This window comes from Fusarium poae, chromosome 4 (assembly GCF_019609905.1).
Source record: "Fusarium poae strain DAOMC 252244 chromosome 4, whole genome shotgun sequence".
In the NCBI taxonomy this organism is placed as follows: Eukaryota; Fungi; Ascomycota; class Sordariomycetes; order Hypocreales; family Nectriaceae; genus Fusarium; species Fusarium poae.
Window position 1 is genome coordinate 2327960 of NC_058402.1, and position 15723 is coordinate 2343682.

Here is a 15723-nt window from a genome sequence, read left to right on the forward strand (position 1 = left end):
GTACGATTCAAAACTCGTGCAATTGTAAAAACTGTAAGTTGTGCTGCATGAGGAATCGTAATCTTCGACCCTGTAACATTAGATCTTCCATTGTCTAATATGGAAATGCAGCAAATCAATGCTGTGTCACATTGCATCTCAGCCCAGGCACAGAAACACACGTTGCTTACTTATTTTGGGTGTCATTGCTCATCAATTCATCACAATCGCACAAGCGACACATTCATCGCAGAGCTATCAACTGCACATTACTCTTCTCGGATATGAAGTCGCCCTGAGAACCTCGATTACCAGCCAACCGCATCTAAAAGCCACTCACCCTCGGCTGACTGAGCCGTTTATTATCCCCTCAAAGTCCACGCAAGGATATGGCACATTGCAACACTTGCAATGCGTATAATCCTAGATATCGCCGATTCAGCTGATGAATTGGGGCTGTTTGCTAGTTGACAAGACATCCTTGAAGGGCAAACCGCACCAGGCTAATACTTTCACAATGTGACCAAGAATTTTAGATTTCTAATCCCGGTACTCTGTATACTGTACACCACCGCACCCCACGTCTCTGTCTTGTTCTTGTTGCAAAGTCATAAAGTTCGACAGGGAATATAGCACAGTATCAGTCAATTGTCACCGCTCTCCCCGAAATGTTGCTGTGATAGCTTGCGATTTGTACATGAGGAAAATCAAATTGTCCATGTGAACACGATTGGCCCCAGTCGCTTGAGTCACACGAGATTCAAGACAAGATATTCAAACTTGACCGCCAGTATGAGCAATTCTCATAGTACCATTGAAGAGGCAAAATTCCAGTCTGGGGTCAGCGAAGTATAGTCGAATTGTGGATGAGGCGAAACAGGACGAGCCTGGAGCCAACCAAACGATGCCGCCCAGATCCGCCTGACTTGGACCGCGCAAAGATCGTGGCGTATGGATGTTGATCAGCAAACAAACCAAGAAGATAAACGGTCCGTCCCACTAGCCTGCCCGTGCGTCTCTTGTCTCCTCATCTGTGAGCAAAGGAAATATCGACCATTACGATTGGCTCTTGAGTGACATAAGGCCAAGATTGGCGTCCGTCTTCACACTACCTGAAGAGGAAATCGGAGTTACGAGAAGGTGGTGGGTCGACTAGATATCGGACAGGGATTTTACAGGGACTCCTACAGCCTCTGAAGCGAAGGGCCTCACAGCGTGGTGGGCCCATAACCTCAAGGATCTAGGGGCCCTTTGAAGGCCTCTTCTAGCCACCAATGGAGCACAAGTTGTCAAATACATACTATGTACTACGAAGGACACTTGGGCACTTCATGGGGAAAACATACGATCGACTAGTCCTCGCGGCGTGTCGGCGGTTCTCGCAATGCCCAGCCTAGTTCGGGAAGTTAGATGCCCGAAGAACGATGTCCACTCATGCCAATTGAGGTTCCTCGGAGACCCGCGCTCGATTGGGCACGAACAGTGGCCGAGGCTGGAGCATGGGGCTGGAGATGGACCTCGAACAACAGAGTGCAGTTCAAAGAGGCTTGAAGGCTAATGCGTTTTGTGTGAGTCAAAATGAACACATCGTACTATTACCCAATGTAACGGTTTGGTCCCACAACCAAAAAGCCGGAGTGGTAATGGGTTGGGTACTTCCAGCCTCCAGGATAAGTGCAAGATTTACAACCGTTAAAAAGTTAGTTCCTCGTGGAGAAGAGAGAGAGAGAAGAGTGAACTTTCCAGGGTCGGAAAAATATGCGCCATTGCAAGGACGTACTACCACCTTCACCCGCATTTGCAGCTTTCCATCACTCAAATCACATGGCTAGCTTCATGTTCAGGAACGCAAGAGTGTCACGTTTCACAGCAGCTCACTGTACGCAGGGGAAGGACACGATACGTTGAGCAAGATTTTAAATGATGTCTGAATTGTCCACGTCGTCGACAACAACGATACCAACGACTTACAACCCGATGCATTGTAATATATGAGTCTCAAGGAATATGTATGCGAGCACTCCATACAGTGTAGCGTATTTGTCCCATGCGAGTTCTCATCAACTCGAGAGTTTCGCATGCAGATGATGGGGCCTGCCTCCCGCTTCCATGTCGAAGCAACATGGTCCGTGAGAAGCTTGCCATTGCAGGAAGAAAGCTGCTGTAATACTCGGTAGAGTACGGATGTGTTGAGAACCTGCACAAAGCGAAGCGAGGAAAGACGAAATGGCAATCGGGCAATGTGATGAAGGGAGAAAACAGATTCATCATGTCTGTTATGAGGGCTGCCAGGGGCATCCACCACCAAATCCGCATCAATTCATTGAATAGGGACTGTGATGAATGATATAGGATGAGATGTTGATCTCAACACAGCCTGAGAGTGGTACGTTGACTCGTCGCTCGACCTCCCTCAACAGTACTGCACATATTCTACGCAAGGTGAGCAAGCAGCTCAGATTCCCGGCGCTTAGACGCCCGTTAGGGCCGCTACTGTACTTGTCCCAGGTGTGGCACTAATGGATCTCCCACTCTGGTCGAGCTTGTGTGTTCGCCGAGTCAAGTCTAACGCCCCATGAACCAGGGTCTCAACGTGCGCCAGCTCGAGCCAATCGACGAGCTCAGGCTGGTTTAAGGCATAGTGCCCCACGCTATTCTGTCCAGGACCAGGGACGTTCTTCTCTCATCTAGCATCGTCATTAAGCGTCCAGTCCAGTAAAGACACTGCTTCACTAACATCTTTTGGACCCTAGGGCCCCGGACACTTTCTGATTCGTGAATCAGAGGCAAGAAACGTGACTGGGCGTGCATTTTTATACCTACGCAAGATGCAAACGCAGCCACTACCTGTACTCAGATCGGAGGCCCAATTGGTACCGCCAGCTTGACGCCGCGCGCACACACCCCAAGTCCATCAATGGTGGTCGTTTCTCGTTTCTCTCCACTATCTGAATCAAATGTCCATGCATATCCCTCAGTGAGAGGGGCTTCTTGTTACCCAGCCTCCATTCTTTACTAATACCGGTATTTCAGATCGCTTCCAAGTGAAATCCATCCGGTCAAACGTGATCTACACGCTTTCTGACGGACATTGTTTTGCCATTGGTACAGAATGCTGTTTGCTTTTCGCTTCTGCGTCCCGTGCCGGTGTGATGAAGCCGCAGCACCCTGTCTTCATCCTAGCCTCTTTGCTCACACCCTCCTCTTCTACTCCCGTCTCTTCTGCTACCGCCGGACAAGCAAGGGTGCAAGGGTCTAGGGACTAGGGACTGGGTTCCAGTGTACCAAGGGCCTAAAGATATGGCCGCACACTCTGCATTTAGCACTTGCTCAAGTCTATTCTTGTCCCCATCCCCTCCGTGACCGCCATCCTCATGCTGGTTCCCTCAGTCACCAGTGTTGAGCTATAGTGCATACATAACATCCCGTAACCGCCCGCTCGCACGCTCCCCTGGTCCCCTCCTCCTAAGTTTTGCGACTATTGTATTATCTCCTCGACATCACGAGGTCTATGTTTTCTTTATTTGTTTCTATTTGTTTCACGGCGTGTTCTCGATCGTGCTCAGGCACTGAGTTCTAAAGAAGCAAGTGCCGGCAACGGCCAAACTAAGCAATCACCAGCTGGTATAACCCATCTCACCATCAATATTTGGTGCCTGGAAGCATCAATAGCTTGACATCAATTTACAAAAACACAAAAACTACAAAATGGTAGGAAAGAAAGCCTCGAAGCCAAACATCGACCCAAGTCGCTGACATGCCGAATCAGGAGTACTCATCTTTCCGAGGCGGAGACCGCTTGACATATTCGCAAATGCGACAACAGCCTCTCCCCCGTGACACATTCTTCAGTCTCAAGAACGACTCGCAAATATTGGAGCGCCCAATTTCAGTAGCAACCGAATTTGTGGACACGGACTGGGAGGAAGAGGATGAGATCATTAGCGATGAAGAAGATAACTCTCCTCGCATAAGTTTGCAATCGGTATGTATCTTGTACTTGTTACTGAATCAAGTCTTGAGAGATTCTAACAACCGACTCTCTTCAGGCCGGACAACCTAGTTTCACAACAGTTTCCTCCTACGATGAGGTCCCAACACCAAGGTCGAGCAGAAGTCAAGAGGTTCCAGTGGAATACTCCCCGAAGCAAGTTGAAGGTCCTCGAGGACCTCATCTGTTCAGAAACTCAACTGACCACTACTCGTCCACCGAAGAGGACATTATTCTGACACTATCGCCTATTACTCCCAAGGGACCTCGAAACATTGCCGAATTTCTTATGTCATCTCAGCCACCACCCCAACCTCGTGCCAGTCCCTTCCAATATACTGATGCCGAACTTGACACGACAACTCTTGCATCATGGACCACTGAAATGGTTGCGCAGGCTATGCTCAATGCTGGCATTGAGCTGTCTGTGGCCGACCGGTTTATGGAGAATGACATTAGTGGTGCGATCTTAATCACACTGAAGTTCGAAGATCTCAAGGAGCTTAGCATTCAGTCGTTCGGTATCAGAACCAAAGTTTGGCATCAGATTCAAGCCTTGAGGGATAGTCGACCTGCATCCCCTCGACCGGAAACACCAATTGAGGATGTCCCAAGTAGGGACGTGGTGCGGGAGACGCGAAGGGTGGAAGACAACGGGCTAAGACGGCGCCAGAGCAGCAGGCGAAAGAACCGAACAAGAACAAACGGAGATGATATCACTCCTATGGAGTCAGTGTCCATCATTGGCATCGAACAGGTCATTCCAAAGCCCCACCACTGCTCAAAGGGAGAGAACTGCTCCAAGTACAGAAAACAACAGCAACTTATCCGGGCCTTCAAGAAGGAGTATCCCCATGTCGACATCAATGCTACCGGCACCGTTATGATTGGTGATGCTGGAAACCCACAGACAGCTAAAGCACTGGACCCCAACAAGGTCCGCCCCGTCTCAGATGCTGAACCTTCTGTCGTCGCCTCTTCCGATGTTATGGGTCCTGGTATGCCTCCTATTCAGTATCTTTATGAAGCGTCTCTTCGTGGAGTTCAGGCACGAGATCCTCAAGACAACGTCCGGCAATTCCTCAACTTTCAGCACCAGCACGGGGGAGAGTGTAGCGAGGAAGTCCCTCCCACCCCTCCGTTTGCTGGGATCCCAACTGCTCAGGCCCAGCTTCCTCACCAAGGTCTGCGCCGCCTTCCCAAGCTCTCCATCCCTGGCAAAGCACTGCTACCACCTTCGCGACTTGGTGCTTCGTCTGTTCCACCTCCTCCCCAGAAGAGCCAGTCTCAGAATCAGTCATACGTACAACGTCAGCAGCAGCAGCAGCATTACCACCACCAACAGCAACCTGCTTTTGCCCCTTATCAGATGGATAGGACCAGCCCTCGGTCTCCTGACTTGGAGATGACGCCCAGGAACAACTTTCGCCATGGTACGCCCTTCTCAGAGCTTGATGTTCCTGTTACAGCTGTACCCATTGGTCCTGTTGCTCGGGACTTCTCACAGTCTGTTCCTCCTGACATGAACTACCGCACTTCTCCCACCAACAACGTTTCCCCTCCCCGCTGCCAGTCTCGTACTTCGGCCCGTCGCCCATCTTTCCCTGTGATGCCCGCTCTCGAGGAAAACAAACCCATCAACACGGCGAGACCTTCTCATGGATCGTCGTCACCCAAGTCACCACGAGGCTCGCGAGCACAGCAGCCCCTTCAGCCGCCTCCTCGGGACAACCTCCCCTTCTCCCGTGGTCAGCTCAACGGCTCTGAGAAAGTACTGGCTCCATCTATAACACCTCTCGGCGCCAAGGGCAAGTCTCCTTCTGCCGACCCGGCCAACGGCATCAGCCACCAAGGCCCCATGAAAAAGCGTAAGACCAAGATGCTGCGACATGAATGGCAGGACGGCTACTTCACTTTGAAGGGTACTCGCCTCAACATGCACAAGGACTCTGAGGAATTGGACCGCACTCTCGAATATGTTGATATTGATGATTACGCCATCGCTTGTTCAAGCGTGGCTTCTTCTTCCAAGCTTAGCGCCGCTTTCAAGACAATGCACCTTTCTCGTGGTAGCCACAGCCGCGAGAAGAGTGATCCAGTAGGCGCCTTCGCTTTCCAGCTCATTCCTCAAGACAAGAACACTGCGCGCCTTCGCAAGCGCGAGAGCCACCTCCAGCCCGTTGGCACAATTCCTGCCGAGGGGGTCAATGGCACAGGCAAGACACACCACTTTGCCGTCAAGAACCGCGATGACCGTATCGACTGGATGCGTGAGCTCATGCTCGCAAAGGCTTTGAGACAAAAGGGTGAGGGTTTTGAGATCAGTGTCAATGGCAACATGATCTAAGCCGTCTTCTACAACTTTCCTTTTATTATCTATGAAAACTCTACTCTGCATTTTCTTTCTTTCAACCTGGTCGCATTGCTCAGATGTTATTACTTCTGTATCATTGCAGACTAGGCTGTTTGTTTTTATCATTTATGTACTGGTGTTTTGTGTGCTTTTTATATGTCAGAACGTACAACCACTTATGCGGATATTGCCGCGGCTCTCTCGCGGGATGCTTATACAGCGGATACATGTTAGCTCAAAACGAGCAAAGGTTCTTTATGGTTTATGAGTGTTTGGGGATTTGCATATGACGTTTTCTTGGGTTGGCTACCACCTGGTTATGATCTACCTACTTTATACCACTGGCACACGAACGACTCTAGAAAACGCAACACAGCACAACCCACTTCCTTCAAAGGTTTATTATGATCGACGACATGGATACCATTTGGCGCTATTTGACTTTTTACTTCATATAGGTAGCTCAGGCTAGCTTCTTAGGATAGGAAAACAAAATGAAATGATGAATTTATATAAAACCATGTCTGGAAAGAAAACCTACTGTGATGTATGATTAATGCTATGTCTATGTGAGTACTCAACCACCAACTACAAACATGTAACCTTTATTTATAGGTAGCCTTGTCTACTTCCAACAGATCATGTGATGCGGATCTGTTTAAAGTGACACTCACCTCGAATTATAGTACATGCATATGAACAAAATGCACACAGGGAGAAAACAAGCAGAAACTCTTCATATCTATCTATACACATCGGATTGCGTGGATATGATGGTTGCACCAAGGCTGTAGAGCACCATTATCATGATGTCATGAGATATTAGTGGGTGAATATGAGCATCGGCTCTCTGTATGCTTTGATAGACGTCCAGCACTTTTCATAATGTCGAGTGTTGACGGGGTATATGGACCGTATCATACCACTACAATCACCAAACACCACGATATAATATGTTTTCACCACTCAAACTTCCACATACGACCACAGCTCGTGGAGAATACGGGGTCCCGTCCGCTCCCCCATCGTCAAGCCACGAAGCGCCGGATTAGTAGTTGGGTCGGTGACGACCAGCGAATACCTGGTGTTGTATGTCTTTTCCTTTTGATCTTTTCCCTTTTTGCTTTGTGCTAGCGGTTGGTCTATATATACATTTTGTAGTGCTATCATGTCTCGTTGTCCTTCACTCACTCCTGAATAGACATTACTGACATCAAAAGGTACATTTTCCCCCACCTGTATAGGTATGCAGAGTACAATATCTTACAAAACTCGCTCGCCCTCCACCTCTTTGTATCTATCCCAATGCCGTAACATCGTTTCCCTAGCTGTACAACCTGTTTATGCAAGTCATGATATAACGTTCCCCAAACCCTTAAACCGACTTGAATTCAGGTCGTAGCACTCCTGACTTTTGAGCAACCTTCTCCCAATCAATGAGCTCCCACCATGACTCTGCATAGGCAACCTTTCCACCCTGGCCGCCGGCACCTACACCCCAGTCTAGCAACCAGGCGTGCTCCCAGGTGTTTAGGCACAGAAGGGGCTCAAGCTCGATACCTCCTGGAGGGAGATCGCTAGATCGCTTGCTAGCGCCGTAGGCCTGGTTGTTGATGAAGTTGCGAGCAGAACCATCCTTGCCCAAGGTGTTCATGTCAGTGCTTTGGGCACGCCAGTGGGCGCCGGGGTAGGGAGAACCGGCGAGGTAGGTGGGCAGAAGACGGTAGTCGCCAGGGCCAGCCTTGACAAGCCAGAGGAAACCGGGACCAAACATGGCGGAGGCTGTGATGATGAATTCTCGGCGGAGGGTCTCGATGGAAGAGAACGAAGCCTCGAGCTCGCTGCGGAGAGCATCGGGCATGGGAGTGCCGGCCGGGGAGATACCCTGGAAGAAGAAGTGGTTGTTGTGTGCCATGGAGGCATAGTTGAAGATGGGGGCCTGGTTGGGCTCTCGGGCTGTCATGAGAGCAATGGTCTTTGTGTCCTTATCCTCGAGCTCGGTGCCTGGATGAGTGTATCGTTAGTAAATACAGTATCGGTGGGCTGATATAGAATTGAATGTATATGAGAAGCATTGAGCCACACGTACCGACAGTCAAAGCATTCAACTTCTCCACCATGAGTGTCATGTACTGGGTCCAGGCGAGAGAGAAACCTCCAGGGCTCATAAGGTTGGGAACACCCTCGGAATAGTTGTGTGGCAGCTCGGGAACATGATGGATCGAACGGCGAGGATTAACCATGGGTCGCATGCCGAGGCCAAAGGCCAAGCGAGGAACCCTTAGTCTCGGGCGAAACATTGTCTCTGGTGGGAAGGGCGACGGTGTTGGGCGGGAGGGAAAGCTGTCGTCAATTGAGCCGTCGTCGTCGTCGTCGTCGAGTTCGGATTGGACTTTTTTGGTGTTTAGCGGGCTCTCGTTCTGATAGGCCTTGCCTGAGGAATCTGCACGGAGCTAAGTTTAGCCGAGAGAGTATATATAGTGATCTGGTTGTATGTGGCGTTCCTTTTCAACTTGTCTCGGTTCGAGCTGGGGAAAAGACACGCTAAGTGGAGTGGCTGAGTTGAAGAACCTGAGAGTCTAGGTTGAATTCAGGCCTAGCTTCGGTCTAGACTTAAAACGATGTGAGATTCAATGTCGATGACCCGGCATAGGTAGACATGGCTGCAGCGGGACAGGTAAGGTACAACGCAGTTAGTAAATCTGGCGTAGCGTACGTAACTACCTTGGTACTAATGTTCATGATCACAAGTGCCTCTTTTTGACTTTCTCCTCTTTCTTCTTCTTCTTGTTCTTCTTGTTCTTCTTGTTCGCCTTGCTTTGATTCGATCACGTAAAAAAGGACATTACAAGTTTCATTTCATAACACATTTTGTCAGAGTTTTGTTCGCCAAGCTCTTACTTTCGCCTCTCCTTCTCCGCCCCCGTTGGACCCTTTTCGGTCGGCCTGAAACATCACCACTCTCTCTTTCTCTTTCTATTTCTCTCTCCTGTCTCTCTGTCTTCCTTTCGTCTGAGACAAGCGACATCATATTCAATTAAACGACTAAATCAGAAATCTCCATATGCAGCCTCCCCCCGACCTCGAAGTTATACCCGTCGCTGTCGATGATGCTTCTTTGTTAATATCTGCTTCTTCAACTGTCGTTATCGAAATGGCTACTTCAATCATTGCCTCGGCCACCTCCACTGCCACTTCTACAGCCGCGTCGACTACATTTATCTCGTCCGCGCCGCCAACACCCTACGGCGAAGATGGGTCCGGCGGAGAATGTTCATTACTGGGTTCCTTTGCACTCGTTGTACAAGGCGCGCTCGGCGCTCTGGCGTTGCTCTCTCTCGTATACAAACGGTGGAGAGAGCGTCCTCAGCGACCTCTAAAGATCTGGTTCTTTGATGTCTCCAAGCAGGTCTTTGGTTCTGTGCTTGTGCACATTGCCAATATCTTCATGTCCATGTTGACAAGCGGTCGCTTTTCGGTTCAGGTCGACCCGTCAGCAGCAACAGTTACTGCGCGTTCCGATGACGACGACTACGCTCCCAACCCGTGCTCTTTCTACCTCCTCAATCTCGCTATCGATGTAAGTGCCATGTGCTGTTGTCTTTGCTCTTTCAAATACTAACTTCAACACAGACCACCCTCGGTATCCCCATCCTTATCGTTCTTCTCAAGGTTCTGACCGGTCTCATCCGCTACACGTCCCTCGGCCAACCCCCCGAGTCTGTCCAGTCTGGAAACTATGGCAGCCCACCCAATGTTGTATGGTGGCTGAAACAATCCGTCATCTACTTCTGCGGTCTATTTGGCATGAAGGTCTGCGTTCTCATCATCTTTATCATGATGCCGTGGATCTCCAAGGCCGGTGACTGGGCTCTTGGCTGGACAGAAGGCAACGAGAAGCTGCAGATCGCTTTCGTCATGATGATTTTCCCTCTCATTATGAACGCCTTACAGTACTACATTATCGACTCATTCATCAAACTTAAGGACACTGACTACGAAAATGTCAACGGCAACGAATCTGACGATGAGGGTCGACGCAGGAGATATGATGACAGCGAGGATGAGACGGCGCGCGCTAGGCTGGTTGATTCAGAGCATGAGACAGATACCGAATCAGACGATGAGGTCGATAAGCCCGCCGCGCGTTCTGGGAATCCTTCTCGCCAACCCAACACCAGAGATTCCGGGGAATACGATCCTGAGCGCGATGGTGACGATCGAACCATTATAGGAAGTAGCTCGAGTGGCCGGGGCCCGAAGGACAAGGTACCCACCGAGTTGTATCCCAAGGAATAGCGGACAGACGGGCGATCCCGCAGCAGCCTTTCCTTTCTTTTTGTTATATTTTCTTTACTCGGCGGCATCGGTGTTTTTCGAGCGATATGTCTTGGTTTCAAGTTATGGAATTCTCTCATTATTGGATGGTGCACTATGCATTTGCACTCTTCATGCTTGGGTTTCTTGTATCGTACAGTGGAAGAATGCAGGTTTAGAACGTAAATAGTGATAGGGCGTTACAAGATGGGTTCATATTTCGGTATTAGAAGCGATTGCAATTTCATTTTCAATACAGCCTCGATTTGGGTTCCAACTTTCTTGCAGAAATTGTACAATTCCGTCAATCATTTCTAAACTTTAGAATGCTTCACACCAAGATAAAAATACGCAAGGTGTACGTCACAAACTCTGAAGAAGAAAAAGACTGTGCATGCTATCCTCAAGTCATGTAGTCTTGATGCGTGGGAGCGAGAAGTGAATGGATGCTAACTGCGTGACGTATCAAACTATACGCCAATTCATCTTATGGCTAAAAGCAAGAACTATGCTAAAACTGCCCGTAGGCATCTCGTCAAATGGCGAGAATAAGAAGTACATCATTGGGTTTCCAACCAAAAAACCTACATAGTGTCCCGTATCCTAATGAGTGCCATATAGTCCAACCGTTAACGCCTATGCATGGAAAATAAAGCCAAAGCCAGATCAAAGATTTAAAATACAACTCTGTATCCGGAAAATACCGAGACAAGTAGGGGCCGAACGCCTGTGCTTTCCTTCAGTCCATAATTTATTCTATGGTTGGTATGGCTTGAAACCTGGGTAAGGCTGCTGAGGCTCGTAGCTGACGGGTGACTGAGACTCAAGTAATTGTTGCCGTTGAGGTACGGGACGAGGGTTGTAATTACCCTCCGGACCTGGTGGTGGTGTTTGGTAGTTGTTCATAGGAGCGGGTGATTGACGAGGTGGCTGAGCATAGCCAAAATCATTCTGAGGACCAGGCGAATGGCGGACAGGTATACCGTAACCATAATCGTCGGGGAGAGCTGGAGAGCGGCGTGGAGGAAGATTTCCGTACGAGCCAAATTCATCCTGATGCATTGAAAGTCGCTGATTAGGGCGTGGTGCAGGGCTTGCTCGATATCCTCCATAGTTTGCTGCATAGTCCTGAGGTGAGGCACCTTGGCCGTAGCTGTGTGTTTGACCATGCCCTTGCATCTGACCAAAGCCTGGAGCTTGTTCAAATCCTTGGTCGTGGCCGTAGCCTTGGTTACCATATGGATTCTGGTTTAAAGCTGGAGAGCGACGCTCATGTGGCATGGGAGCGATAGCAGCAGGAGCATAGACTTGATTAGGCGGGGGAGGTTGATATCCGTAACCTTGCTGGTCGAGAGGCGAGTAAGGATCAGTAGCTTGTCCGGAGCCCAGATAGCCACTGGAGTTGCCTTGAGGTTGACTATACGGAGTTCCCACCATACTATGTTGACTAGGGGGTGGCTTAGAGAGCGTATCCAACTCAACAGCCTCGGTATAGACTTGGACCTTCTTGCCCTCGGAGCTGGGCATTTCGGGTAAGGCGTCGTCATCCTTCTTGCTGATTTCGTACTCAGCATATTGAGGTGGCTCGTTTCGAATAGGTTTAGAAACCCCATACTCAGGTACCGAGGGATTCATTGGGGGTTCAGTTCGATATCCATGGTGCTGAGGCTGAGGAGGGTAAGGGTCGTCAAGGTGTTTCGTGTGACTGCCTGGAGGATCACAAGCACCGCAGCAGTTACCGCAGCACTTAAGGCACTGGCAGCAGCTACAGCAGCACGAGAGCCCGCAACAGCAGCAGCGAATGATGCACCAGAGAATACTAAATATAATGAGACCTCCGAGGATCATGACACCAATCACCGGCCACCTAGAAGATTGTTAGTGAGAGAACTATGGGACTAACAGAGGATATACACACTTGCACCACACTACACTCATACAATTGTCCCAACTAGAGATAGCAGTTGCAAAATCGTCGGAGGCTTGTGAAACATTGTCGGTCGTTTGTGCGGCATCAGCGAGCATATCTCGTCGTGTAAGGTCAGAGACAATAGTTCTGACGAATTTGTCCTTGACGATTTCCCAGGCGCTGCCTCGAAGGCTTCGCGCCATAGCCTCATCAATGGAGGGCATTATGTTGGTTTTCGTCGCAGCTGGCGAGACGTTAGGCTAGTAATGAGTGTAATATAATTTGTCTGATATGCCGTATATGGTGATGTGATTGATAACTCGTGCTGTAAATGCTGGATATGATAGGTATATTGCTCGGTTGCACGAGTCGTTATAGATAATCCAATTGAGTTTTGCGATTGTTGATCAAGAAACGGCGAAAAAGTCAATGTGAAATGGTATTTTGAGACAGCGACGTATGTGGTGTTGTTTCTTCGGCGCGTGATTCGGGATATTGATGCGGGTCGTTATTGGAATGAAGGATGGTAGTTTGAATAGTATCCTGGATAGAGGAGTAGAAAGGAAAGCGGCGCTCGCACCGGTCGGTATACAAGAGAATGAATGTGATAGAACAATAACAATGAACAAGGTCGAGAGAGTGTAAACAACCTATGCTAAGGTTCAAGATAGGCTCAAGATTTTTCAACCATGTTGCCAACGGCGCAAGTAGTGCATGTAAGAATGAATGAATGAGCGAACTCAAGCCAGGGAGTTGAATGGAAGTTCAAAGGAATCCCAAGGAGGAAAGCGCCCACCAGGTGGAGGGACCCAGCGTTACCGCCAGTGGCGGGGATGATCCAGGGGAAAATGGGACTGCTAATTTTACCCCTGGACAGTCAGGGCAGGCGCAGGGCAGGCGCCAAGGGACTTCTGAAACTGTGAAACTCGGAAGGAAACTCGATTGGACTGGGGCGAGAAATCATTTCAGTCTGCGCTACGTCGTAGTTTTATAGAGAATTGTAAAGGCCAGTTCTGGGTATGACGATGTCTGCTTCTCTATCTCGTGTATTCAGCCGGCAACCGATAGATGGTTCTTCTGCATAAGCCAAAGACAAAGGAACCGTTCTGTCGTATGGGTGACGCCTTCATGGCTTGTCCCTCAAACCTTAGCTTCTATAATACCGACATAGGATGATGCACATGCGCGAAGAAGGCTGCAGACATGACGAAGAAAAAAATGGAGGGACAGGATACCTACTAAGGTACCTTAGTAGGTAATGTTGACATGTCAACGATCGTTACTAGGTACCTAGGTACACTATCCATCATATTCATCCCTCTCCACGTAAAGTCTTTAGAACAAACAACAAGCTGAACGAATCCCCTATCCCCATCTCAAACACAACCGCAACTCCATATCATCCTAGTTTGTGTGCGCGATATTTAAAACCCATCAATTTAACTCGAGCTCGCGTCAGGAAACCATGTGCATTGTCATACCGTTAGCTCTTCTATCAAACCCTGGCCCCAGCTTGGGCCATTAAAGGCGTCCATTTTCCGAAATGACAGGGTCGTTTCGATAGCCGGACGATCTTGTCACAGAATTGAAGTGGTAAAGTCAAAGGGTTTTCAATCATTGCATCATCGGCTACCTAATAATGCCCCGAAAGAATAATCCAGAAACCTCTGCTTGAAATAGCAAGAGATGTCATGAGTCTTGGTATCGTGACAAACCCTCACTTTTACCTTGCAGCTATGCATGCACATGCGGCTGTCGGCCCAACTATTCGGGACTTGGCGTCGACAAGACCAAAAAGCCAAGGCTTGGATTTCTTTAGCGGTGATTACGATGTGCATGGTAGCTCAAATACGCTGTGAAGCTCGGTAGCATTCCCTCAACGGTAGATATTCAGATCGTCGTTCGCTACAACGCAGGACTCTGGGAAACCCTCAATACATCCATGGTACCTAACCATTAAGTGTTGGCCTGGAGGGTCCCATGCAGATTCCTTTTGTCAGCGGCTATGGCGTCAGTGTGCCTACCAATCGATGCACCAGAACATTCGTTCTGCGAGGCTGAAACAGAAGGATGTAAGACTATCGAGCGCCTCATGGCAGGTAGTGCTCTGGATAAATCGATGCCAATGGAATAGACGCGCGTGTGTTAATATGCAGCCAAGAATGTATACTGACAATATCTGGAAACGAGATATGGCACATGATAACAGTCGACTATAGCATTGTGTTGTTGACACAGTACCATGCAATAACGCCTGACATACTCCGTAAAGCCATGGCAAACAGCATCACCGACTGAGTCATATTGAGAGGTCAGTATTGACGAATGGTGAGCACGGATCTCAAAATCTGATAATTATTTACTAGGGATAAGCTACCTGATTATAAGAAAGGGTAGACATCAATTCACCCGAGAAAAAAATCAAGTCTTGCTCGTGAGAGCAAGTACTCCATTCCGCAGTTCAGATTGATACAGAAGCAGCCATTACATATCATGATTCAAGCTCCCAAAACGCCTTAACAAGTGGTATCCTTTCGTTTCCTGCCCTTCCCATGTCGGCCGTGTGTTCAAAATAACATCATATTTCTATCCTCCTTCTCTAGGCTTACTTGCCAGGAGGAGGTCCAGGAGGGGCGGCGTATCCGCCATCGCGCTGATATGTGCCATCAGGCTGCTGAATTCCAGAGTTCTGGCCATAGTAGCCGTCGTTGGCGTTGAATGTCGTGCCAGTGTACTGAGGCTGCTGCTGCTGGCCATAGGCGGGAGGCGCATTGTAGCCACCATTGTTCTGTTGGTAGCCTCCTTGGTTGTAACCCTGGTTATAGCCACCTTGGTTGCCGTAATTGTAGGCCTGGTTGTTGTTGTTGTTTTGTCCCCAAGGCTTGGCTGCCATCCAGCCAGTACCGTAGACGGGCTTAACGCCACGGCTCTTACGACGACGGGAGATGCTTTGTGAATTTTAGCATACAGGAACTGATGGTATGACGATGATGATAACACTTACAGGCAGCACATAAGAAAGAGGAGGAAGAAAAAGATGACGATGCCCGCGACTACCCAGCGTCCCCAGTAGGACCAGCTGTTTCGATAACATCTGTTTCTACTGTAACTATAGCTGTAGCCAGAGCCACACCTGTAGTCGCGCGCAAAGATGAGATCGTCAGTGGGCGCCAT

General features: G+C 49.1%; 5 protein-coding genes across 5 annotated transcripts; 2 read left to right on the forward strand and 3 right to left on the reverse strand.

Moving 5' to 3' along the window:
• Window positions 1-3687: 3687 nt before the first annotated feature.
• On the forward strand, window positions 3688-6317 carry FPOAC1_010831 (uncharacterized protein; the record flags this gene model as incomplete). Its single annotated transcript, XM_044855219.1, has 3 exons — window positions 3688-3690; window positions 3749-3964; window positions 4029-6317. The coding sequence occupies 3 exons, from the start codon at window positions 3688-3690 to the stop codon at window positions 6315-6317; spliced, it is 2508 nt and encodes an 835-aa protein (XP_044702532.1).
• Window positions 6318-7698: 1381 nt separating this feature from the next.
• On the reverse strand, window positions 7699-8623 carry FPOAC1_010832 (uncharacterized protein; the record flags this gene model as incomplete). The annotated part of the gene is made up of 2 exons (XM_044855220.1): window positions 7699-8327; window positions 8413-8623. 2 exons carry the CDS (start codon window positions 8621-8623, stop codon window positions 7699-7701), a joined length of 840 nt encoding a protein of 279 aa, XP_044702533.1.
• Window positions 8624-9387: 764 nt separating this feature from the next.
• On the forward strand, window positions 9388-10622 carry FPOAC1_010833 (uncharacterized protein; the record flags this gene model as incomplete). Its single annotated transcript, XM_044855221.1, has 2 exons — window positions 9388-9903; window positions 9957-10622. 2 exons carry the CDS (start codon window positions 9388-9390, stop codon window positions 10620-10622), a joined length of 1182 nt encoding a protein of 393 aa, XP_044702534.1.
• A 774-nt stretch (window positions 10623-11396) lies between these two features.
• Window positions 11397-12773, reverse strand: FPOAC1_010834 (uncharacterized protein; the record flags this gene model as incomplete). The annotated part of the gene is made up of 2 exons (XM_044855222.1): window positions 11397-12507; window positions 12559-12773. 2 exons carry the CDS (start codon window positions 12771-12773, stop codon window positions 11397-11399), a joined length of 1326 nt encoding a protein of 441 aa, XP_044702535.1.
• A 2381-nt stretch (window positions 12774-15154) lies between these two features.
• Window positions 15155-15723, reverse strand: FPOAC1_010835 (uncharacterized protein; the record flags this gene model as incomplete). The annotated part of the gene is made up of 2 exons (XM_044855223.1): window positions 15155-15497; window positions 15554-15723. The coding sequence occupies 2 exons, from the start codon at window positions 15721-15723 to the stop codon at window positions 15155-15157; spliced, it is 513 nt and encodes a 170-aa protein (XP_044702536.1).